The following is a 27222-nucleotide window of genomic DNA, read 5'->3' on the forward strand; positions in this document are numbered from 1 at the left end:
GTGGAGATTGATAGACTGAAAGCTCAATTGAGAACTGATTTTGAAATGAAGGACCTTAGAGAAGCTAAGAAGATTCTTGGCATGGAGATTCAGAGAGACAGAAGAAAAGGCACAGTTTGTTTGACATAGACCCAATATTTAAAGAAAATTCTACAGAGATTTGGGGTAGATGGTAAGACCAAGCCTGTAAGCACACCTTCAACTCCTCATTTTAAGCTAAGTGCTTCAATGTCTCCACATACAGAGAAATAGCGCAAACATATGGCTCAAATTCCATATGCAAATGCAGTTGGTGCATTAATGTATGCAATGGTTTGTACAAGACTAGATATTTCACATGCTATCAGTATGGTGAGCAGGTATATGCATGATCTGAGAAAGGGTCACTGGCAGGCAGTTAAGTGGATTCTACGGTACATTCATGGCACAACTGATAGTGGTTTGAAGTTTGAGAGGGATGATAGACTCGGACAAAATTTAGTTGGTTATGTGGATTCATACTATGTTGGTGACTTAGACAAGCATCGTTCCATAATAGGCTATGTGTTTACACTTGCTAAAGGGCCTGTAAGTTGGAGGTCAACTTTACAATCAACAGTAGCTTTGTCAACAACTGAGGCAGAGTACATGACAGTAACAGAAGCTTTCAAGGAAGCTATTTGGTTACATGGGTTGATTGAAGATTTGGGACTTGTTCAAGAGCACGTGAATGTCCATTGTGATAGTCAAAGTGCTATGTGTCTTGCAAAAAATCAGGTTCATCATTCTCGCACCAAGCATATCGATGTTCGATTTCATTTTGTTCGAGAAATTGTGGATGAAGGGGATATTCTGCTACAGAAGTTTGGTACCGCAGATAATCTAGCTGACATGCTCACAAAATGTGTCTCAAGGATCAAGTTCTAACATTGTTTGGACTTGGTCAACATCTCTCAGTGTTGAGCACCTTCAGGGTGCAGCGCCATATGGCGCATTAGAGGTAGCATTGATTGATCACGAGGATTGGATGGAAAAATCTTGCCAAGGTGGAGATTTGTGGAAATTGTCCAGCTTTTTCCTAATAATTATGTCAACCTCCAACTACCAACCATATAATTATGACAACCCCCAACTGCCAACCTCCAGTCATTATTAGAATGACTCCCTATAAATAGAAGACTTCCTTCATTGTTATAAGGGACGAGAGAGTGAGATAAATAGAGAGAGGAAGATAATGCAACTATGAGAGTGAGAAAGTGCAGATTTGAGAGAAACACCGAGTGTAAGAGAGAAACACCGAGTGTAAGAGTGAAACATTGGGTTTTGTGGGATTGTACTGGGTTGAGTTGAGTAATTGTATCATTCCTCCAATAATATACAATCTGCTACCTCCGTGGACGTACCCGGTTATGGAGAACCACGTAAATCTGCTTGTTTTTTTATTTTATTTGTGTTTGCTTTCGGTCCAATATGCACAACAACACTGTCCTTCCCTTTCTTGGCATTTGTTCCCCAACTCTTCTATCATGTATTTCCAACCATCAAAAGGTCTAAATGTGCGTGTCTTGATAAAGCTAGCTATCTGCAAGTAGTCATAGAAAATTGCTAGTTTAACTGGAAAGAGTCGAAAGACATGATGGTAGATTCATTGCTTCATTATTTATCTTCTAATTTCTTACACTTCATCGAGGACCTATAACATGACATTACCTGAATAAGCTAGCAGAAAACATTGTATCACACCGACTACAAACAAAAAGCACCTGAATTCTTAGTCCATACAAATTCAAAACAGCTTTTAGGGAGCTTTTTGTCGCACCCTCCCGAGAGCTCGACGTCGCGGCGACCCGTCCTCGTAGCAGAGATTTATTGTTGGGGTCTTTCTGTTGTGAAAAAAGGGAGTCGCCACCTAGTATTAAGGTCACTAGAAAACCTAACTGGTCTTTCAGAGATTCTAAGGCAAGGGACTGGTTGCGTAAAGGGAAGGTTTTAGCACCCTTAGTACGCCCTACCTAAGGTAAGCTGCTTGGTGTTTGATTTGCCTTATAACTGTCATGGTGTTGATGTTCTCTAATCCCATCAGTTTTCTAGGATAAGTCTGCTCTGATGAACGAAATCTAGGGTGCTTTAAAAACCTATTTTTGTTAGGCTCGCAAATCGTGGAGTAAAAAAAATTGAAATGTCCTCGATTATAATCAAGGCTTCTTTCAAGGATGTGTGCGGATTTATTATTCCTAGAAAATTATTTTGGATATTTACCACTCCGGGTTTCTTTATCCAAATATTAACAGTGAATAATAACAAATTATCCCCAATAATATTTTGGATATTCGTCCTTTAAGGATTTCTTTATCCAAACATTAGTGGTGAATAATAACAAATTATCCCCAATAATATTTTGGATATTCGTCCTTTAGGGATTTCTTTATCCAAACATTAGTGGTGAATAATAGATGAATTCTCCAAAAATAAGATTTTTATATTTTTTTGGAATATTGGCCAATACCCTTTGGAGTTTTACAAACATGTTGTAAAATCCAGAAATGCAAGAAAAAATGATTTTTGTTGTGTTTAAGAAATCCATGCGAAAACACATTTTTGAAACTTCAAATATTTGTTTTTTAGATAAAAGACGTAAAAACAATGTTAGGGTATTGGCCGTATGCATGAAAACAAAACATTTTTTATTTTTTTGATATCTTGACGAAAACCAGGTATTTTCATACCAAATTTGTATTTTTACAATATAAAAAAAAAAAAACAAACCATATTGATCCAAAATACAATAAACATAATTTCAGAACATCACATATTTTTTTAAAAAAAAAAAATTCGAAGAAGATTTCATTTTTTCGGGTTGGGCCCCGCCCGGCCCACGTGACTGGGCTGGACCTAGCCAACCTACATAGCTGGGCTGGGCCTAGCAAGCCCAGCCTGGTCACTGGCCCATGCCAATGACCAGTCCCTCCAGTCCGCACCTGCACGTGTAATATTTTACGCGTGCATGAACAGTGCGAAGGTAATTAAATCACCTTCGCACTGTTCATCTCCTTTGCATTACAGTGCATGACACAAAAAAAAACGGGATAAAAGAGTGTTGCAACAGTGATGGTTTTCTTATGATTTTCTTTTCATTTCTGCATATTAACACAACATTATACGAAGAAAGCAGCAGGCATACCTGGTTTTTGCGAAGACGGCGAAGATGGTGGTGCTGTGATATCTCTTCACCGTGTCCTCTGCTTCTGTTCGGTCAGCTCCTCTTCTGCTTCCTTACGTTCTCCTTTTCTGTATTCCCCTCTCCGTGGTTCTTGGTGTGGCTGCTGGAATCTTCCTCTTGGGGTTGCTGCTACTGCTCTTCTCCTGGTGTTGCTGCTGCTGCGGGGATGGAGGATTGTTGTTGGCCTGGTGAAGAAGCTGGAAGGCGGAGGCTTGCTCCTGTGGAGGCTGTCGTTGCTGAGGAGGCCGCGGGAGGCGTTGCTGGGGCTGTTGAAGCTGCGGTGAAGGAGAAGCTGAGGTGAAGATCTGCCGCTGGCTTTGTGTTGATGAGAGGGAGAGGGGACAGTGCTGGGGCTGCTGGAAGAGAAAGAGAGGAAAGGGAGAGAGCTGGTCTCTGTTTTTTTTTAAGAGCAGACGATGGAGAGAAAAAAAAAAAAGGGGGGGCTACGGTGCTGGTTTGTCTTCCTTCACTGCTGGTGTTCGGCGGATGACAGACTGGGAAGGCTGGTTGTGTTTGGGCGAGAAGGAGCAGGAAAACGGTGCTGGTTTGAGGGAAGAGGAAAATGCTGGAACCGGTCTGGAGAGGGAGAGAGGCAGAGGGGAAGTGGCGTAGGAAAAAAAAAATGGTGGGCTATTGATGAGAAGGAAAGGCTGTTGGAGGCTGGTGTGTTCTTTGGTCGGTTGAGGGGAAGAAGAAAAACGAAGGGAAAAAGCTGGACTCGGGGAGAAAGGACTGTTGGTGCTGTGGTTGGGTCTCCCCCCTCCTCTGTTTTTTCGTCCCCTGTCTCCTTTTATAGGCAAGGAAAGCCTTGCGGTGATAATGGTATCCGGGACAAGCCATAAAACATGCCCCATAATTTCAGCCATTTACTGCAAACCATATCCCTGTTTTGATGCTGAAAATGGCTTTCTTTTAAGGAGACAACAAATAATGCTTGACGCCGTTTCAAAATTTCAAAAAAAATAATATTGTAATCAAGCCGAATTGTAATTGGATCCCTTGATTTTAGCGCATCTTATGGTTTGGTCCTTGGTTTTAGATCGTGTCAAATAAGTCCCTAATTGGTCATTAAACTTCAACATGTATGCAATTAAGCCCCTGATTGGACCTAATAAACTCTCAAAAATTATAATTTGACCCAGAACTTTAATTTCTTCCAATTAAAGCCTAAATTGACTTAAAACTCAATTTTCCTTGCAATCAAAACCTCTATAAATTCAAATAAACCTTCAATAAAATCCAATTGAGTCCATAAACATCCAATTTTGGCCCTTTTCTCTTCAAATTAAATTTTCTCTTCCAACAGGGCTCTTCTCAGTCAAATATATACTGTAAAATTTCACTCCTTGCATTTCTGAACCTCCTCAATCAATTTTTCCTGATTCTTTCTGAGCGCTCCCACCTCTTATTATTTTTCTAATCTCATTTGGCTTTTTATTTTTATTTTTTGTGGGGACCCAAAAATGGGTTACAACACTTTTTTGGATACCTTAATGTAAAGGAAACGTAGCATTATTGCTTCATAATGATAAAGCGAATCACCTACACTTTTATTTCTATCACTAGGAGAAGGATCACCTCCATTCATAATGCTATTTTTATTGCTTCAATCGTTTTCATCAGGAGAAGAATTCCCCAACATAGCATTCATAGCCTCCTCCTACTGCTTCTCAAAATCCATGGTCCATCATCCACGATGAATTCTTTGCTTCTCTAATTTGTAATCCTTTTCCATACTCTCCAAACTATAAAGTGAATCACCTCCATTTTTATTTCTATCACCTTGTGGCTGTGGCTGGATTTTCCGCCGCCCAATCCACTTATCAATTATTTCCTCTACAAAAGCCTTGGTCTCAGCGTTCTCCATCCTTGTGGATGAAGAAAAATTAACATCCATTTCTCTGTTCTTAACCATCAGATCCACCTACAGCAACGTTGATTCCCATGCATCATTTCATTTGTCATAACCCATTTTTTTGTTATTTCCAAATTCATTTTTTTTCAACCTCGGAGAAGAAGAAAAAAAAATGAAACTAAAACAGTGCTATCTTGAACGACATTGTTCTCCTTCTTCCCTACACACGCAGAGGCAAGGGAAGAAGAGATTTTCTCCCCTGCATTTTCTCGCTCCCCCTCTCTCCCACTTGTCCAAACCCTGACAAAACCCACACCCCTCACCTGCCAAGACCATAATGCTGAGGGGACAAGCTTTTCGGGCTGCCCTAAGGCAGCTCCTAGTGGTCGCCCGGCCACCCTTCCCCTGTGCCATGACTGGACAGGGGTAGTAGCCCTCTCCCCCCCCCTTTCCTCCTTATAAATACGGGGGGATAGAGATGAGAAGGGGGCGGATATAGAGAGAAAGAAGAGAGGGAAGATTGAAAAACAAAGACGATTTGTTTTGAGATACAGAAACGAGAAAACAGAGAAAACAGAGCAGAAGAGAGAAGAACCGCCACCGCTTGCCTTCCTCATCACCGCCACAAGAAACATCTTGAGCCACTGTCAATAGCAGCTCCACCACCAATAGAAACGAGAGAAGAGAAAGAAAACAGAACAGAACAAAAACACACAGAGGAAGAAGAAACAGGGAGAAGCAAAGGAGAAAAGAAGAATAGCAACCCCAGTGCCACCATCCGCAACCCCAGCGCCACTTCGCCACAGCTCGGTCAGCCACCCCACTCCATTCCTCCTCCTTCCTCTTCTTCTTCGGCTCCATAACCTCCATTGTTATGCAAAATGAACAATGGAGAGTCTCTCCATTGTTTTTTTTCTGTTTTCTAGGCTGAATAGCACCGGCCCGGACCAAAATGGTTGGGCCGGGTCCGATCTAGTCAAAAAAATTGAAAAAAATCTTTTTTAAAAAAAATGTTGATTCCCCACGTAAATTTTATGTCATTTTGATTAATATCGGTTTTTATTTTTATACTATAAAGATACAAATCTGGTATTAAAATACCTGATTTTCATCAAAACGTTGAAAAATTAAAAAAAAAAACATGTTTTTGTTTTCATGCATACGGTCAAGTCTCTCAAAGAAAAAATCATATCATATTTTCATATAACAAAAAAATTTTAAAAAAATTGTTTTGGCATGCATTTTGGCTTTAATAACCAGTTTATTAAAGTCACGAAAGTTAGGCCAATATTCAAAAAAAAAATATTGTTTCCTTTTAGTATTTGAGATTATAAATTTATACGTAAAATGTATTCCTGATAATAAAAAGGTATTTCTTTTGACGACGTAGAACAGTTAGGTTTTACCCGATAAAATAAGGATCTCCTTACCAAGTAGGACTTTTGTTAAACCATAGACAGACCAACAATTAGACCTTAACATATATCAGACAATCAAGTAATATAGCTTACATTAGATAAGGTGTATGCCGTCATTTGTTTAGCGTGATTTACAAAAATAATAATTTTATTAGTAGTGATGGTAACCTAGTTAAACTACAACACTTTCCCTAGCTTAATTAGCCAAAAAAAAAGGCCAGCCAAGCATGCGTGGATGCCACAGTGACCATCTTCCACGGGCAGATAGTTTTATGACTTCCGCCGGCACCTGTACATGTCATGTTTTCTCAGCCCTCTTCACCAACTTTCCTTATAATGCCCTAATGCAATTAATCAAGCCCTTTATTTAGCTTACTTTTTTCCTACACCATCTCAAAAGGATTTGATGCAAAAAAAAAAAAAAACAGTGCCATTTATATAGAATCGCTAAAACAAAAACAAAAGGGATTTAACCAATCCTCTCTACTCTAAATCTAACATAGAGAGGAGAGGAGAGGCAGAGGCAGAGAATAGATGGAGGGAGGGAGGGTAAAGAAATGTTTTGAATAAATTGTTATTGAGGTTTTGTATAATATTTTTTATATGTTTTTTTAACTGAGTTTTATAAATATTTTTGATCTTCTTTTTACTATTTATAAGTAAGTTAGAAAAATTTATTCAAATATTTTACTACATATAAATTTTAATTATAATTTTTACTAAATATATATTTAAATCCAATTAACCATAACTAAAAATATTTTTTTCTAAATTTATTTTTTTCAAACTCAATTATTAAAAAAAAACAAACAAACCCCTGAACAGTTCTTGCTAGACCAAAGAAACCTAATTAATGCAAAGTAATAATTACGCAAAGCAATGGAGCACTAATTAATGCCTTTGCGTATATATCCTTTTCCATGACCCTAAAGTCTTCGTTGATGAGACTAAGTACAGGAACACGACTGTATTTGATTTCCTAACAGTTTACAGGTTGCTTATTTTTCTTAAATTAATTCATTCTTTTATTGTTAAAAAATAATTACGCAAAGCATTAAACAAGTTTCCTTAGCTGGGTGCTGACGACCAAATTTCAAATACAAGACTATCAAGAAGCTCGGTCCCTTTGTTGACTAAAACAAGTGTGAGTGAGTGTTGGAAACGCGGCAATATTAATTAATTAATGGAAATTAAACATGGATATATATAGACTATGAAGTTAGAGAATCAAATTTTCAGATAAAGCCATAATTAATGAAATTAAGTTTGATCTTCTCCGATGTGCCTTTAATTTAATCGGAGCAAAGAAAGACTAATTTGTTCATGAGCGCACATAATTGTTAGTATTAAAAAGGCAACAGAAGCATAATATGAATAATAAAAAATAAAGTAAAAATAAAATTGTGCAGAATAATGTACCACTAATTAATTGTTGTTTCTAGACGGAGGGAAACCAAGGCAAAGTAATAATTACGCCAAGCAATGGAGCAGCACTAATGACTTTGCACGTACACACATATATAATTGTTTTTCACGACCCAAAAAGTCTTTTTTTAATTATCCAAAAGTTCCTATCAACTTTTCCTGTGTACTTGGTTGGTAATGTGAATGATCAGTGTATTCTTTTTAAATATATTTTTTTTACATTAACACATCTTAATTAAAAAAAATATTTTAAAAAATTAATTTAATGTATTTTTAGATAAAAAGCAAGATTAAGTAACCAATAAATTCGTTCAGTGAATATATTGCAATGAAATTACTACTGGAAAACAGACAAATTAAGAAGATTGGAGTTTCTTTCTCAGCATCAACCAATCTTCATTTGGTCTTCATCACCCTCCCTTTGAACCTTCTAAAAAAACATACTTAGGCTCAAAATTAATTTTTCAAAATGTGATGTGCTGCTAGTCTATGAGTTTCTAGATACAGTCTGTGCTGCTTCTTTGCAGCTCGTCTGATGGGAACTGTATGTTCTTGGGGACTTTTACCCTTCTATGCCTTGTTGGCTTATAATCTTAATCCTAATAAGAATCTCTAATTATACTCCAGGATCATAATTTTGTTAAATTGAAGGATTAAAATAAAAATATTATAAATTTATAATTATACTAAAATTTTATCCGTAATTTATTTTTAATTTTGTTTAGAATCTTGAATTGTACTCTAGAGATTAATTTGTAATTTTTAAAAAAATTCAAGAACTAAACTGTATTTAAGGAAGCTTAAGGAAGCTGGCTTTTTTAATTTTTCTCACTGCTGAGAGGAGCATTAACGAAGATTTATGCATCGAGTGCGAAACATCCATAGCTGAGTGCTGACCGACCACATTTTAAACATAAGACCATCAAATAGGTACTTTGGTTTCCTAAGTCTTTTTTGAATGATGTAGGAGTTGATTTTTAAAATATTTTTTATTTAAAAATATATTAAATAATATATATTTATATTTTTTTAATACCAGCACTTTAAAAAAATTTAAAAATACTAAAACAAATTAATTTAAAATAAAAAAAATATTTCAAGTTTTTAAAAAATACAGCTGGATGCAGTATCAAATATACCTATCAATAAGAGTGAGTGTTGAAAATAAAGCATTATTAATTTATGAAATTCATTGATATACTGATAAATTGAGTGAGAATAATACCTCTTTCAGGATTTAAAAATAAAAATAAAAAACTGCAATATGTATTCCCATCACTGTTTACAGAAAGTAAGGTTTCATGTTTTAATTGAAGAGTATCTGTGATTATTTTTTAAAATATTTAAAAATATATTAAAATAATATTTTTTTATTTTTTAAAAATTATTTTTAATAATAATATATTAAAATAATTTAAAAACACTAAAATCATATTTTACAATAGATGACAAGGCCACGAAGGTTTATCCTTTAATTTATATGTCTGGAGCAAGGTTATCAATTCCGTTTCGGTAGGTGTATCGTTTTTTCAATTGGAATGAAATGTTTCAGTTTCGGAGTGTTTCGGCGTACCGTTTCAGAGTTGTACTGTTCATATATATATATTTAACAAACATAATTCAAATTCAAGATAAATTAATTATAAATTATGCAATACAAACACAATGCCAAACAAATATAATTTCAAAATTTAAAATATTTCTAAATAGTCAAGATTAAATATATCTTTAACTTAAAGTAATTCAACTTAAATAAAATATCAAAATATTATAAAAGTAAAATGTTTTAACACAAATATTTTAAATATAAAGTTAGGTCAATGTTATCAAGGCTAATGGAATCTAAAGCATCCCTTGTTTTGCTCAAATTCCTACAAAGTATAAACATGAAAAAACAACATGAATATAAACCATATATATTAGTGATAAATCTAATTTTAAAAAATCAATATAATTGTTAATGAAAATAATAATAATAATTTTCAATATTATTATTAATATAATGTTATTGAAAATAGTAATTAAAAAGATCTTTTTATAATTGGGTGGTTTAATTAATTAAATTGAACAAGATTCAATTTGATTCAATGACTTTTCAAGAGCGGAACGGAACATGTGGAATGAAACGGGAACGTTCCGGGCGGAATTTAGCCGAAAAATCCGGAACAGACCGAGATTTAAAATGAGATTAAATTTGTTCCGTTTTGTTCTGTTTTTTGAATTGGTATAGAATGTTTCGATCATTCCGAGCGAAACGGAACAGAATTGACAACCTTAATCTGGAGTCTTTAAAGTGGGGGCCACCTCATTAATGGCTCACCAAGCATGATCATTGCTTGAGCGACAACAATTATTACTATTAATTAATTATTAACATATACTAAAAAGCAGGGCGGATTCAATGCACCCATGCCAAGTTCTTTTTTTTCTTAATTTTCTCAGTAGATGGTTGAAATTCTTTGTATTTATTTGAGATATAAAGGTTTTTATAAGATTTTAAAGCTTGATTATGGATTAATTTGATGAGATATGTTTTAATTTGTAATATTAAAAAACAATTAAAAAACCAACAACCATAATTTTTTTTAAAAAAATCTAGCGGACCTATCTTAAATTTGCATAAAAAGTTACATATCAATGCGGTCTAGCAGGATCAATCCTTACATTTCAATGTGAGAAAAGTATGAAATGTTAACTAATTTTTACTCGTACTCGGTTATGAAATTGGTTATAGGAAGTAAATAAAAAAACATATATTTAATTTAATTTTTTATCAATTTAATATTAAAAAATAAAATTAAAAACAGAATTTAACTAAAAAAAACACAACACAAGCGTATTTATCAAACTTGGATTGTGAAACTAAGATAATCCTATAAAAAATATCAAAATAATTTATTAAACTCAATTCTTAATCAACCAAAATTTTAAAAATAATATTAAAACAATAATAAACTATAACACAAAAACTCATGATTCGGTCCAACTAATCAAATGTATGTCTTGGATTATAAGACTAAGATAATTTTATAAAACACAAACCAAAATAAATTATTAAGTCTAATTTTTAATTAACCTAATATTAAAAAAAATTAATTAAAAAAGAATAAAAAAACACTCAAGTCAACCAGTTAAATTTACTATCTAGATCAAAGACTTTAATAACCTCATAAAAAAAATTTATTATAAAATTTAATTCTGAATCAACTTAATCCAAAGATTGCTTTGCCCACTGAAACATAATTTCCAAGAAATTCAAGCCTCAGTATATAGGAAGTAAACTTCTTAATAATTTACACTCGTAGTTTATTCACAGCTTAAGCAAGTGGGGATGCAGAGTTAAAAAGTCATCCTCACCTTCTTATGTCCACTTCAATCCACTCCAGTCAACACGTTCTGGCAATAGCTTTAATGAACAGTTGCTAGAAAACTGACAAACAATGGAGAATTAATGGAGTTTGAAGGTTCTTGCACTCAATTAGATGCTGTGGGATTGGTCGTCCTAAAAGATCTTTCTCTTTCAGCATCAACAAGGGGGAACCAATCTTCATTTGGTCTGTCCTTGACCTCCAAGTCTTGGATCGGAAGTTGGATGGAAACCAAGGCAAAGTAATAATTACGCCAAGCAATGGAGCAGCACTAATGACTTTGCACACATCTATATTGTTTTTCACGACCCAAAAAGTCTTTTTCAATTATCCAAAAGTTCCTATCAACTTTTCCTGTGCACTTGGTTGGTAATGTGAATTCATGACTTTGCACACATATATTTAATATTTTTTATAAATATAATAAACAATATTACTTTTTTACATTAACACATCACAATTATAAAAAATCATTTAAAAAAATTAAGTTAATATTTTTTTAGATAAAAAAAAAGAAGATTAAGTAACCAATAAATTCGTTCAGTGAATATATTGCAATGACATTATTACTGGAAATTAAACAGAAAAATTAAGAAGATTGGAGTTTCTTTCTCAGCATCAACCAATCTTCATTGGGTCTTTACTTTTCCAGCATGTGGACATGCAGAGTTTTAAGCACCAAAACCATCGTTGATAAAAAATATAAACAAATTAATGACTTTCTGAGGACTATAATTTGTATAGCAGTAAGTAAAATGACAACGTGCAGGATACACACACACACACACTTGGACTCTGTTCTTAACCATGTTCAAAGGCATTATTGAGCCTGTAAACATAAGCCTCATCCATCTATCATTTGAGGACTATAATTAGATCCTAAGGGTTTATAAACTGGACCCCTTTATCCATATCTGCCAAGTTTTGTATTAAATTTGCTGTAAAATTATGCCTTTTTCTTTATTAAAATAGGCATAGTGGATAGAAAATATTAAGGAAATTGATAAAAGAATCCAATTAAGAAATGTTTGAAATATTTAGGACCTAATTAATTAATAAAAGATATTGTATCGAGCTTAATTGAGTATTGAGATATAAGTTGAACCACAATGGTTAATTTGCATACGTCTAGAAGTTAACCTTTATTTTTGAAAGCTTATTTGAAGATATCCCGACTCATAAATAAAAAAATTACAATGAGTTATTTCTAAATCTTGCTTTAGGGGCTAATTAAATGGATAAAATAAATAGATCGTTGCTGTCTCTTTTGGGATGCTAAGGAATCGTGTTGGGGTGCTTGAAAGTGGAAACGATGAACGAAGTTTATGCGCGGAACGAAACTTGAATAAATATGCTTATAACTTTGAATGTTTAGACATGCTCCTTCATGGTATGACTGCTCTTTCAGTATAACTTGTTTAGAATTAATAGCTTGTGAAACGATTTTGAAAAAAAATAATTTTTTTTGTAAATTTTGTTCTCTGTTTAAAATTGATTTTTTTAATGTTTTCAGATTGTTTTGATGTGTTGGTGTAAAAAATAAATCTTAAAAATAAAAAAATTACTTTGATGTATTTTCAAGAAAAAAAAATACTTTGAATAACAATCGTTATTAAATGGACTCTAAAACTACTATAACATCGAGAGAGAGCATGGTTAGCTATTGATACGAATCCAAGCCCACTGCGTAGCGCAGACAACACATTTAATGTAAACTTATAAAAAACAAAAATAAACAATAACAACAACAACAATTTGTGTAGACAATATGTAAAATGATAGCTTAGTAGAACTATATCTACTTGAGCTATGCTCTTAACCACGTCAAATGACATTGAGCCTGGAAATGAGCTAAAATTATATCATCTAGGGTTGATATTTTGTCAAGCCTAGAGATATTGGATGTTAACATAAACTGAACTTGTACTCTAAAATTGAATTATCACCCTACCTTTAAACCTTCTAAAAAAACATATTTAGGCTCAAAATTAATTTTTCAAAATGTGATGTGCAGCAAGTCTATGTGTTTATAGATATACTAGGTCTTTTTGGGATTGTAATAGTGGTTACGGTTCAAAGTGCTTTTCGCTTAGAAATGCATCAAGATGATATCTTTTTATTTTTAAAAAATTATTTTTGATATCAGCGCATTAAAATGATCTAAAAACACTAAAAAATATTAATTTTAAGCAAAAAAAAATTTTAAATTTTTGAAAACGCGGGTTGTACTGCGTTTCCAAACAGGCTTAGTATATACTCCTCCTTTGCAGCTCGTCTGATGGGAACTATATGTTCTTAGGGACTTTTACCCTCTTATGCCTTGTTGGCTTATATTTTTAATACTAATAAGAATCTCATATCCTTTTTTACCCTCAAATGTCAAATCTCTTATGGCATATAGGCGAAACTGAAAGTATCAACCCAATCATTGCATCTATATTGGTCATCTGCATTAACAACCTTAAATTTAGGAGTAGGAGGTATCATGTATTGATTAACAAGCTAAACTAACTTAGCGTCCCTATCATCTCGATCATCCTTATCTTCCCCATCAAACACAACTCTATTAATATGATGCTCATCTTTGTCATCACTTGGTTCAGATCCTCCATAGCAATATGAAGCAAATGTCATGCCTAACAAATGTTCCATATTAACGATTTCTTACACCGAAACTTGTCTACTAACATTACCACCTAACTTAGATGGACTAGCTATTTGTGATACTTGTGTGGTTCTCTGAGAGTTACTTGAAAATTAAGTTAACTCGATACTAGAAGAATTTTCTCGTCTATGTCTACTATTCAAGTAGAGGTCCAGCATATTAATCCATTGATCCTTACAAACCTAAGCATTGAGTTCACACTTCCGTCACTACAGATTGATACACCAACATAACAAGCTTGACTAACCCTAGTTTGCATTGTCCTCCAAGTAATTTCAACTTCTATTTCAAACATATTCCAACCAAGTTGATCACATAGTATTCTTGATAATTCGTTAAGGGACATGTCTCTTATAGTAGTTAGAAATTCTTGGCTTCTTCCATTATAAGTGATACCATTGTCAGTATTGACAATGATACCACCATGAAAGCATAATATTCTTAAATTATAGACATTCTGTCAAACAACATAACAAAACACAATTCTAATTTATTAATATCTTAGGGTTTGTCTCACCTGTGCGGCGTCGCGGCGATCGTCCACCCTCACTCCTATATGTGTATCTATTCCGGCAAATATGGGAAGACAAGGAGTTCTTGTCTTTTATTAGTGGAAAAATTGGATGGGAGTCACTACCTAGTATTTTGGTCATTAGGAACCCTAACTGGTCTCAGAGATCAAATACGGAGACTGGTTGCGTAAAGGGAAGGTATTAGCACCCCAAATACGCCCTACCTAAAGTAAGCTGCATTGTTTTATTGTCTGATATATGTTATGTTTGTATCATATTTCTAATTGTTGGTCTGTCTATGGTTTAAGAAAAGTCCTCCTTAATAAGGAGATCCTTATCTTATTGTGATAAAACCTAACCATCCTAATGTCAACAAAAGAACTATCATTTTTTATATCAGGAATACGTTTTACGTATAAATTCATAATCCCTGATATTAAATAAAAGAAAATATTTTTTTTTTGATTTTTTGAAATATTGGCCAAGTTCTCATGACTTTAATAAACTGGTTATTAAAACCAAAATGCATGCTAAAATATAATATATATATATATATATATATATATATATATATATTAAAGTTTTCTTTGTTGTATAAAAATACAATATGATTTTTTAGCTTTGAGAGATTTGGCCGTATGCACAAAAAAAAATTCTTTTTTTTATGTTTTCAAAGTTTTGACGAAAACCAGGTATTTTAATACCGGATTTGCATCTTTATGATAAAAAATACAGATCGATATCAATCAAAATGGCGTAAAACAAATATGCAGGGAAATCGCAATTTCTTCGAATATATATATATTTTAAAACAAGAAAAAAAGAAATGAACTGGGCCTGACCCGGCCTAATTATGGGGGCTGGGCCTGTGTTACAGGGCTGGACTCAGCCCAGCTACGTGGACTGAGCTGATGTTCCAGCCCAAAAGAACTAAAAGGGCTGGTTACTGTGCTGCGCATAGTAACCAACCAAACTTAATTAGCTAGTTACTGTGCATAACACAGTAACTAGGTAATTAAGTTTCATTTGCTGCAGAACGTGAATTACTCACGTTCTGCATGCAAATGAAAATGAACAAAAAACAGCAGGGGAGGGGAGAAAGTTACCTGGAGCGGTGGCGACTGCTGGCGGCAAAGGAGGCGGCAGGGGTGGTGTTCGCCCCTTTTCTTCTTCTTTTTTTGTGTTTTTTGCTCTGTTGTTTTTTCTGTTTTTGCTATCTTCCTCTGTTTCTCTGCTCGGCGCTACTGGTGGCTGTGGAGAGGAAGAGCAACGGTGGCGCTGCCGGGCTGAAGGTGGCCGGCGATGGTTCTTCTTCTTCCCCCCTTCTACTCCTCCCCTGGTTTTCTTTCTCTCGGTTCTGTTTTGTTTCTCTTCTCTTCTATCTGGCCTCTGTTTTCTATTCCTTTCTCCCTTCTTTCGTCTTGCTTCCCTTTCTGTCACTGCCCTTCTCTCCTTCTCCAAAATTTTGCCCCTCTCGTTTCCTCCTTCCTATTCTGTTCTTCCCCGCCTGTATTTATAGGCAGCTGGGGGAGAGGTTCGCCATACCCTGTTCAAGTGCAGGGCATGGGTCTCCGTCTCATTTTTCTTCCATAATGCTTGCAGGGTATGGTTGTGTGGGTATGGGTCATGCGGGTTTTTTGGACAAGTGGGGTGAAGTGAGAGAGCAGGAAAAATGATTTAAAATCATCTTCTTCCCTGCCTCTGCATGCGCAGGGAAGAAGGAGAACAGTGCCGTTCAAAACGGCACTGTTTCAGTGTTCTGTTTTTTTTTTTTTTTTTAAGAAAAGAAAAATGTAATTTGGAAGAACCCAAAAATGGGTTATGATAGGGTTAATCAAAATGCATCAATTATCAACTAAACATATAACAAAAGGGAGAGAAACATGGGTAATGTAGAGACAGATGAGTGTTTTAGGGTGCTTGGGGTGTTTTTCACAGTGGAGAGAGAAAGATCTAGCCAGTGGTGAGAAGGGAGGAGCGCGGTACAGAGTTTCTCATGTGTGGAGTAAATTAGCATAGGATCTTATAAATTATGATCTCTTATGAATCTAAATATCTGCCAACCTCACCATTCTCCACTCAGTAGAGTAGCTCATTCAGTATTCTTGGTGTGACATTTTTATGGCTAAGTTAACATTGTAATCTGCTGCATCTACTTGTCCAAAGACTGCAAACAGATTGAAGTATCCTTTTTCTTTCGGTTTGTTTGGACTTGTGGTTTTAGAACTGCATCCAACAGCGTGCCCCTCTGAAAGCTGTTGGGAAGTTAAAGATTACTATAGCAGGAACCCATTGAAGTGTCCTTTTTCTTTCTGCTTATTTACTAACCTGTGTTCAGCATGTCACGACCATGCTTTTGGCATTTGGCATCTGGCTTGGACTAGTTCAGTCAAACTGTGTGAAAGTAATAGTCTTTCACATAGGTTCTGCCTGAATCAAAGCATGGCAAGCAAGAGTTGACCACCTATGTCATCTCTCTCTCTCTCTCTCTCTCTGAATCAGACAGCCATTGAAGTATCCTTTTTCTTTCTGCTTATTTGCTAACCTCTTTGTTCAGCATGTTACGGCCATGCTTTTGGCATTTGGCCTGGACTGAGTTCAGTCCAACAGTGTCAAAGTAATAGTATTTCACATAGGACTGTATAAGATCAAAACAGTAATGCAAAGTGAAAAAAATCTCAAGAACAAAGAACAAGAAGAAAATTGAGATAAAGATATATTTTTATTAAGTGTTTTTCTCTAAACTCTCTTAGCTATTCTCTTTCTCTTTGTCCATACCTAGAAATGCTGAGTTACAAGGTTATAGCAGATTATTCTAGATAACCCTTGTGCCATATACCCTGCCCTCTCCTCAGCATACCATTCTTGTGAATCCAACCCACTGTTAGAGCCTTCAATTCTAGATGTGAATCTTCAGTTCATGGCAATCCCGAGACTGAAACACCCTGCCCCAGTGGTGTTTATCCATTGTTGAACCTCTTGTTGACACAACCATAGCCATAAGACCTCGTGTACTGGTCTTCAACCCAAGTAAATACAGTTGGGAAGACTGACTGGCCCAGTTGGACACATATTAAGAAGTCCAACCAAAAAAGGGACTGAGATTGCAGAACCTATCGCTTGAATAGCAGAATTGAACTATCTGGATAAGCAAAAATGACCAACATTGCTCAAATTCATTGAATAGAGCGCGGATGGAAGCTGTCAATCAACAAGAGAAGTTGCAAGAAATTTGAAAAACCTAACATGACAGAATAAGCAGAACATGATATCATATGAGGGGAGAAAGCAGGAAAAAACAATGACATCATAAGAGGAAAAACAGCTGAATTTCTAAACAGAAAACACAGCGAAAATCCAAGGGACATGGGAACGGGTCAATACTAGACACCACATGAACAGAAGTTTCGATCTAATATAAACTGAATAGTGATTCCAAAATTCTTTTTTCTCATCCCGGTAAGTTTGGACGCCAACATAATAGTGGGTCTGATTTTCCATAAACTAAGAACTCATACAAGCATGTTAATACATCTCATTAGTTTGAGTTCACTTGATCTCAAATTCTGTATCTTTCCCCTTCAGCATGCCCGAAACCGTAGAAGGCATGATCCACATTTCCCAGCCGCACAATTGCTTCATCGACAGTCAGAGGTGGCATGTCAAAGTACTTTGTGTGAACAGCCTGAAAATGGTGTAGATAATGAGTCTATGGCAGACGAGAATAATATGTCCAGGTGGGCAATGGTTTACCTAGCCAAAAGCATGCATCAAACTTAAAGGTAATAGAAAATATCTTTTACATTGACACCCAGATGTAAAGAAGAAATTTGAGCGCCAAGCCATGATTTGGAAAGATGAAGATGGTAATACATTTTCCTTGTGCAACAGTCCATAAGTATCTAGCTAAGAGAATCGACATGGTATTCGCAATAGTTCACAAGTTATAATGCTAAAAAATTATATGCAAATTGCATGTGCCGTAATAATCACGAAATGGTGCAATGGGGAAAGCCCTTGTTGGGAGTAGAACTATTCATGACAAGTTTATATCAATTAACTCACAAGAATACATAAGACTTTACATTTGATGATATGAAGCTACGGATACTAACTAAATCCACATGAAACAACTAAGACAACATAAATAATAAACTGCAACGACAATTTGGTAAAACAAAAATGTTAAAGAGCCATACCTCATCAAGATAGTCATCATCTTCTTTCCGTGAAACTGCATCTGCATCATCCTCCATCACTTGTGGCATTGGCTCCCTAATCTTCAACCTATTAAGCCCTTTCATGTGTCTACCATGATCAGACTCCTCCTTCATCTTCCTCAACTTACTTTGAATAATTGACGACACCAAATCAATAGTTGCATAGATTGTCTCAGAATCTTCCTCTGCCCTCACCACTCCATGCCTCTTAGTAAACAAAGTAACCTCAAATAAAAACACCCCATCCAAAAATTGACAAATTTAAAGCAAACCCAAATAAAAAATATGCTAAAATCCAATTCATAATTTGAAAGATACCTACATTTTCTAATCCTTGGACCTTTCCCGAACTCTCCACCTCTAACTGACAACCTTGCATCAACTTCCCTTATAAGATGACTAAATTTTTGAACTGCCTTTCCTACTTTGTCCTCCACATGCTCTTTTACAGTATCAGTCAACTGCTACATCCAAACATTTGTTACAATCACAAATTAGACAGCAAAATAAATAAATAAATAAAATCCAAACATTATATTACGTTTACAATTCTAACAATAAGAAAAAAAAGAAGATAAAAACTGTATCTTTAAAGAGTTTAAAGACAGCAAAAACCAGAAATGCAAATGTAAAAGAAAAACCGCCAAGTTTTTGCCTTGAATGATTAATTTAATAGAACAGAGAGGACCATTCCATGACATCTTCATTGAATAGCCACCATGGCTCAAAAGGGTTTTTGTTTTCCTTCTAGTTTCAATAAAGTTCACATTTTTGCATAAAAAATGGGACTTGAGGGACACTGTTGGGGAGTGGGTCTTTACGGGATTCACCAAAGAAGAAGCCAGTGAAGTAGTAGGAATTGTTGATGATAATGGGACAAGTGGGTTTTCTAATCTATTTCATGAAAGGATCCTCTTTTGCATGGCCTGGTTATTCTACTAGTGATGGTTCTCTAGCTGGTTCCACCACCAACAGCTCTAATTGTCCTGCACTGCCATTTTCTTTAGGTATAATGAGACCATACCTCCAGCTTGTTTTTAGTAGACAATATTAATATCATCTCAAATTAAGCATCCACCAGTTTAGCGCCTACATAACAGAACATAGAGGATCAGTGCAAAGAAATTGACGCAAGAACCATAAATTCGTACCAGTTTCTTCATTCCTGAAACCATAGAAGGCATGATCTACATTTTCCAGCTGCTCAATTGCTTCATCTACAGTCAGAGGTGGCATGTCAAAGTAACCTGTTCGAACAACCTGAAGATGGTGGAGATAAATAGTCTATGGCAGACAACGACAATATGTCCGGGTGGCCAATGGTTTAACTAGCCAAAACGCATGCATCAAACTTAAACGTAATAGAAAATATCCTTTCTCTAGTTTCATTTTACATTGACACCCAGATGTAGAGAAGAACTTTGAGTGCCAAGCCATGATTTGGAAAGATGAAGACGGTAATGCGGTTTCCTTTTGCAACAGTTCATAAATATCTAGCTAAGAGAACCGATAAGGTATTCGCTACAGTTCACAAGTTATGATGCTAAATCATCTGCAAATTACATGTGCCGTAGTAATCGCCAAATGGTGCAATGGGGAAAGCCCTTGTTGGATATTAATGAACTATTCACTACAAGTCTATATTAATGAACTCACAAGAATACATAAGACTTACATTAGATGATATGAAGCTATGGATAGTAACTAAATGCATATAAAACAACTAAGACAACATAAATAATAAACCGCGAACAAAAATGTTAAAGAGCCCTACCTCATCAAGATTGTCGTCATCTTTTCGCTGTGAAACTGTATCTGCATCACTCTCCACCACTTTTGACATTGCTTCCTAACCGACCTTCAACTTATTAAATCCTTTCATGTGTCTACCATGATCGGATTCCTTGTCCTTAATCTTCCTCAACCTGTTGAATAATTGACGACACCAAATCAATACTTGCTTAGATTTCTCAGCATCTTCCTCTGCCCTCACCACCCCATGACTTTTAGTAAACACAGTAACCCAAAATCACAAAAAATCTAAAATTGAATTCATAATTTGAAGGGTACCTTTCTAATCCTTGGGCCTTTCCCCATTTCTCCACCTCTAAAACACAACCTTACATCAACTGCCCGTACAAGATGACAATGTTTCTGAATTGCCTGTCCTACTTTGATCTTTGTGGAATTCACCAAAGAGGAAGCTAGTCAAGTAGCAGGAGTTGTTGATGATAATGGCTTGTTTGCAACGAACCTAAGAGAGAAGCCGTTGGCAGATTTTCTTATAGGGTTGTTTGGATTGCTGGAACATGAAGGAAAATAAGGGGGTTTTAAAGAGGTTTCTATTAACAATACAAATGGACAAGGACACGTCAGCTAATTGATTCAGTTGGGCCCCACTTTAAGCGGGATGAATCTTTATCTGCCAAGTCCACATTCAATTTGTGGGAAACATAAGACATTAGCCAAAAATCTATAAGATAATTATAAATTAAGTTTAAGAACAAATAATTTCATCAATTCTATCCAAAGTATTCCGGAGGTTTCTCAATTGGATCCTTCTATCCATTTTCTCTCAATTTTAATGTTAAGTTTTCCTTTAATAGACCAGTTTCATTGCATAAATGATAAAACAGTAAAATTATATGGAAATAATTTTAAGAAAAAATTGAGAAAAATACCCAATTGAGAAATATATGGCATAGTTTGGATCTAATTGATAAAATACATTGTTCAAGGTCTTGATTGAGATGCATATATAGTTTAAGGTCCAGAATGAGGTTTATCCTTTAATTTACATGTAGAGTCTTTAAAGTGGGGCCCACCTTCTCATTGATGGCTCACCAACTATGATCTTACTTGAGCGACAACAATTATTACTATTAATTAATTATTCTCATTGATGTATTTATTTGAGATATAATGGTTTTTATAAGATTATGTATCTATGTGGCTTAGCAGGATCAATCTTTACATTTCAATGCGAGAAAGGTATGAAATGTTTATTAATTTTTACTCGTACACAGTTATGAAATCCTAATATTTTTATAGGAAGTAATTAATATATATATATATATATATATATATATATATATTAAACTTAATTTTTTATTAATTTAATATTAAAAGAAATTTAAAAACAAAATTCGACTAAAAAAAGATAACTCAACACAGGTTTATCTATCAAATCTAAGTTGTGAGATCAAGATAATCTTATAAAAAGATATTAAAACAAATTATTAAATTCAATTATAAATCAATCAAAATTTTAAGAATGATATTTAGAAAAACTAGTAAAAAATAACACAAATACTCATAACTTGGGTCACCTGATCAAACTCATGTCTTGGATTATAAGACCAATATAATCTTATAAAACACAAACCAAAATAAATTATAAAATCTAATTTTTAATTAATTCAATATTGAAAAAAATTTCAATTAAAAAAAAAACTCGAGTCAACTAGTCTAATCCACGATTTAGGTGAAAGACCTTGATAACCTTAAACAAAATACTTTTTTTCTTATAAAGTTCAATTATCAATTAACCCCATGCTAAATTATTAGATTGAAAAAAAAAAGATAAAAAATAATCTAGGTCAACTCGGGTTAATATGTCAAATCTAAATCATATGAATAAGATAATTCCATAGAAATAAAAAAAATAATATAAAGTTCAATTCTCAATCAACCCCATGTTAAAAGACAAAATTAAAAAATAAATATTCAATTAAAAAAGATAAAAAAAACTCAATTCAACCTAGTTAATTTATAAAACTCGTGATATAGGTTATGAAACTTTAATAACTCAATAAAAAACAAATCAAAAAAGAATTATGAAGTCTAATTCGCAATCAATCCAATATTGAAAGATGAAGTTGAGAAAAAAATAATAATTAAAAATAACAAAAAAATAACCCGAGTCAACATGGCTAACCCCTCAAACTCACGACCCGAGTCATAAAATTAAAATAATTTCATAGAAAGTAAATCAAAATAAATTATGAAGTTCAGTGTGTAATAAATCTAATATTAAAGGATGAAATTAAAAAAAAATATAAAGTTTGCAATTAAAATTAAAATAAAAAAATTTCTTAATATTGCTATAATAAAATATAAAGGTGTTTTAATATATGCTAAAATCCTATTGGTTCCACTTTTCTCTTAACTTTTCTAGCGCAATACATCTGCTGGGTTACCTTTGGCCTGGCTGCTTAACTATTCATTTCTACAGTGAAGTATTTTTTTATATATATAAAGGGTGGATGATATATTATTTATTTATTTTGAAAAAAAAAAGAGAAGATATTGCATGTTGTTTGTCGCATAAAAATTAATAATGTTGTCAGTGTAGCTCTCACCTGCAACCTTCAACTAATTAATAATATATATCATTTTGTTTTTTTTAATAATTGTGTTGTTGTTTTAATATTCGCAATCTATAATTTGTTAATATCACTCCTCATTTATTATAAGTCTTTTTAATACTCTATATCATCCTTTATCTTTAATATAACATGGAGTTTTCTATTTTGATAAAATCAAATTTATTGAAATAATATAACTTGAAATTGCTAGAAATCAAACTCTCCTTCTTTAATTCAAACCTTATATTTCAATGCCAGATAGATATGATATTTTAATATAAGATCTGCAATGAATTTAAAAAATTAAATCGATAATAAAATCTCAAGATTTTAGAAATCATATTTAAAACATATAAAGTTAATAAAAATATGTATGTTAAATAATAAAAATATAAAACCTTATCCATTTTCAATTTATTATTATTTAAAAAAAAAGTAGAAATAGAGGTTGTAATAAGGAATTAAAAAAATATTTGAAAGAAACAAACGCTTTAATTGAACTTCTAGCAAACATAGTATTATTCCTAATTTTTATTATAATTACATTACATTAAAAAAAAATGTGCTTCATTGTTTCTTCTTTGAATATAGAGCCACTCACCCACACTTTTGATCCCTATAACTTATAATTTTTACATAATTGGTCCCTATAATTTTCAATATTTATAAATTCTATTTTTATTTATGTTATTGGTCATAAACATTTTATACATAATTAAATACTATAAAATAACACTTGGTATCACTTGAGGCACAACCTTTATAGAAATAATACTACAATATGTAACTGTAGTTATGATTACTTATAGTTCTATACTTACAAAATCTGAAAGGAAACAGCTTACAGAACGAACTTTGAAGATACTGACTGCATTGTTTATTTTCTTCTTGCACCATTTCTACTAGCATTCTTCTTTGTTCTGCTTGCATTAAGACTCCATTGATCTTCAACCATTTTCAGAAACCATGCAGGTCTTCTTGTTTTAAACACAACATATCCCATTATGACTCCAAACATAAACCCACATCCATACCCAATTGCCACAGCTTTCCATCCAAACCCATCTTCAAGCAATGTTGAATCATCTCCTGCAATAAAGTTTGATGGTGGTAATGGTGGTGCCTCGCCATTGCTACATTCTTCTGGCATTGGAAATCCACACAAACCAGAGTTTCCTTCGAATGAGCGATGATCAAACGTGTTGAACTGCTTTCCTTTGGGTATGGGTCCTTCAAGCCGGTTATGTGAAAGGTCTAAGACTTGGAGAAATGTTAGATCTACCAACTGTATAGGAATCCTTCCGGTGAGCAAATTTGAAGATAGATCTAATGATTCTAGATTGTTCAAAATTCTTAATGATGATTGGATATGACCAGTAAGGTAATTGTGAGAGAGGTTAAGTTGTTGGAGTCCTTTAAGCTTTCCGATCAATTTTGGAATCTCACCGGTGAAACTATTACTTGACAAATCAAGTACTCTGAGGATACCTTGAACTTTTGCAAACTCAAATTCCGATCCTTTCCACGTCATTTCTACGGAATAGGCATAAATATCGGCAAAGCCATAGTAATTGTTTGATGTCATGTAAATCCTATTTTGATCCGAGGCCATCATTGCTTCAAGACTATTCAAAAACCCTGTTGGTAATGGTCCACTCAAATTATTGCTGGAGATGTCAAAAATATGTAATTTAGAGAATGAATTATAAGTAGTCGGATCCTTCACAAAACCCTGGAGTTTATTGGATTTTAGAACAAGAACCTGCAACTTTGGAAGCCTTTCTAGGAAATGGGGGAATGTATCCTTAATCTTATTGTTGCCAAGATCAAGAACTTCCAACATTGTGCAATTGATGATAGATGATGGTATTTCCCCTTCCAATTCATTGTCATTGAGGATGAGATATCCCAAGCTATTCCCCTCTGAGAATGCTAAAGAGATAGTGCCTTGAAGATTGTTCATGCCTAAATGCAAAATTGAGAGAGTGTTGCTGAAGTTGCTCAAACATTGTGGAATAGAACCACTCAGACTGTTGTTGGACAGGTCAAGGATTTCAAGGTATTTCAGCTTGCATATAGAATAAGAAATCTCACCTGACAATTTATTGTTGGACGCAAGAATAAGGACTTTCAAATACTCTTGTTTGAAAATTGAGCTTGGGACAGGACCATGCAAGTGATTATTGCTCAGATCAAGGTATTCCAACGAATTATGTTGGAATTCACTTATATGGCCTATGAAATGATTGTTATGAAGGTCCAAATAACCTAAAGAAGGAAGAGCAAACAAAAAGGATGGTATTGTCCCATTGAAGAAGTTGCTAAATAAATATAGACTCTCTAGATTTGAAAGGTTTTCAAATGATGATGGGATTTCACCGCTCAAATTACTATGTGAGAGGTCTAACATTCTAAGCTGTGTGAGATTACCAAGCAGAGCTACATTTGTCGTTCGAATGTCACAATTGCGAAGCCAAATGTATTCTAACGACTTGAGCTTACTGATGAAGTCATTTTCTAAATGAACTGAAATTCTTGTATCAGAAAGGACCAACTGCCAGAGGACATTACTCACATTGGAGGAAGGAAAAGAGCCAGTGAGGCCTTCGTTGTCTGCCAAAATGAGGGAGTCAAGGTTTGGTAGAAGAAAGATGTTACTTGGGAACTCCCCTTGCAATCCACAATCCACAAGTGAAAGCAATGTCAAAGAAGAGGACAAATTCGTTAAGGAATTAGGTGCAACCAAAGACATATCTATATAATCCAAGTAGAGTACTCTGAGCTTGGTTAGGTTTTGGACAATCTTGTCAAAAGAGATTGTTTCTAGACTTAGATGTTTGTTTGAGATATCAAGGAAAACCAATTTGGAGAGATGAGAGATTTCTGATGGAACTTGGCCTGCAAAATTTGAATGAGTTAGGTTAAGATGCATCAAATTGGAAAACTGACCAAATTGAGAAGAAATTTTGGAGAAGTTGAAATCATTGTAAGAGAGGACGAGCTTTTGAAGATGATGAAGAGAGAAGAGAGAATTATTGGAATGCAGGGTTCCGTAAAGCATGCTGAAAGAGAGGTCCAGTTCAGTCACTTGCCCGGTTTCCAGGTCACAAGTGACCCCATCCCACAAGCAGCAGTCTGTACCCTCTTTCCATGACTCTGTCTTGGGATATTGATCATATTGATAATTTCTAGCAAACCAAAAAGGAGAACTCTGAATGGAAAAGGATAGTGTGAATTGAAGCAGAGGAAGAGCTTGGTGATGAGCACATAAATGAGTAGAAGAGGAGAGATTTGAGGAGAATGATGATGAAATTGTTGTCAGAAAATACAAGAGAAACAAAATGGAACAGAGAAACTGAGCGAGGGATAATGAATAATACTTCATGTTGGCTTTTCAGGATTCCAAGTAAAATTGGAATTTTGAAGGAAGGAAATGTGGAAGTCGGGGAAAGAAGAGAAGTAAAGAAAGGCAATATTAGTAGTATAAATAGACAAACCAATCTTAGGACTCAGATTGTGCTCTATTCATTCAGTTTCTGTAGTAAAAAAAACGAAAGAGAGACATCCTTGACTATACTGACAGGATGTGTGAATGTGTAACACATTTAAGGACCAAATCAAAGTCATTATTGTTAAATAATATTTATGTAGTCTTATTAATTAAGGGTAGAATAGTACTTTCAATTTAACCTATATATACTTTGTTTGTATTTAGGTTAAGACTAAGCACTCATAATATACATATTATTCAGAATTCTAGCCTCCTTTTTGTGTTTGAGCTTAATTATTTCAACATCGTATCAGAGCTGGTTTTATGGAACGAGGCTTAATCCCGAACACAGCTTCGCGGATCCAACTATTGGTATTCGCGGATCCAAAATTTTTTGGACTGAGATTTTGTCTTCCGCTTCTGCAAAATTTGATATTTCGTCAGTTTCTGCAATTATTTTGATATTTCGTCTTCCCTTCAGCTTCTGCAATTTGGTATTTGTGTTCAGTTTCTGCAAATTTGTTCTGTGTTTTGGAGTAATCGTATAATTTTGAGAAGATATTTGTTTAGTTTCTACAATCTCTGTTCAGTTTCTGCAATTTGGTATTTTGTTTTCCGCTGCTTTTGCATTCTGGTTCTCTGTGATTGTTGAGTATGGCTACTGAACGAGATGATTCACTTCAGTCTGTGAGTGTGAGGTTGG

At 34.3% G+C, this 27222-nt stretch overlaps 1 protein-coding gene and 1 pseudogene across 1 annotated transcript; one reads left to right on the forward strand and one right to left on the reverse strand.

Moving 5' to 3' along the window:
• LOC112323647 (uncharacterized) overlaps positions 1-27222 on the forward strand; it is an 87956-nt pseudogene that overhangs the window by 41194 nt on the left and 19540 nt on the right.
• On the reverse strand, positions 17838-18914 carry LOC127904066 (ribosome-binding factor PSRP1, chloroplastic-like). The gene is made up of 2 exons (XM_052445759.1): positions 18642-18914; positions 17838-18127 (listed from the first exon to the last, which is right to left on the reverse strand). The coding sequence occupies exons 1-2, from the start codon at positions 18774-18776 to the stop codon at positions 18002-18004; spliced, it is 261 nt and encodes an 86-aa protein (XP_052301719.1). The 5' UTR covers positions 18777-18914; the 3' UTR covers positions 17838-18001.

Source organism: Populus trichocarpa, chromosome 12, assembly GCF_000002775.5.
Source record: "Populus trichocarpa isolate Nisqually-1 chromosome 12, P.trichocarpa_v4.1, whole genome shotgun sequence".
NCBI lineage: Eukaryota > Viridiplantae > Streptophyta > Magnoliopsida > Malpighiales > Salicaceae > Populus > Populus trichocarpa.

Excerpts from the sequence above, each read along its gene's own strand:
- LOC127904066 (XM_052445759.1), bottom strand. The coding sequence starts at position 18,776 with ATGAAGGAGGAGTCTGATCATGGTAGACACATGAAAGGGCTTAATAGG. Across the intron at positions 18,128-18,641 it reads ATGATGACTATCTTGATGAG|GCTGTTCACACAAAGTACTT; the intron begins GTATGGCTCTTT and ends CACCATTTTCAG.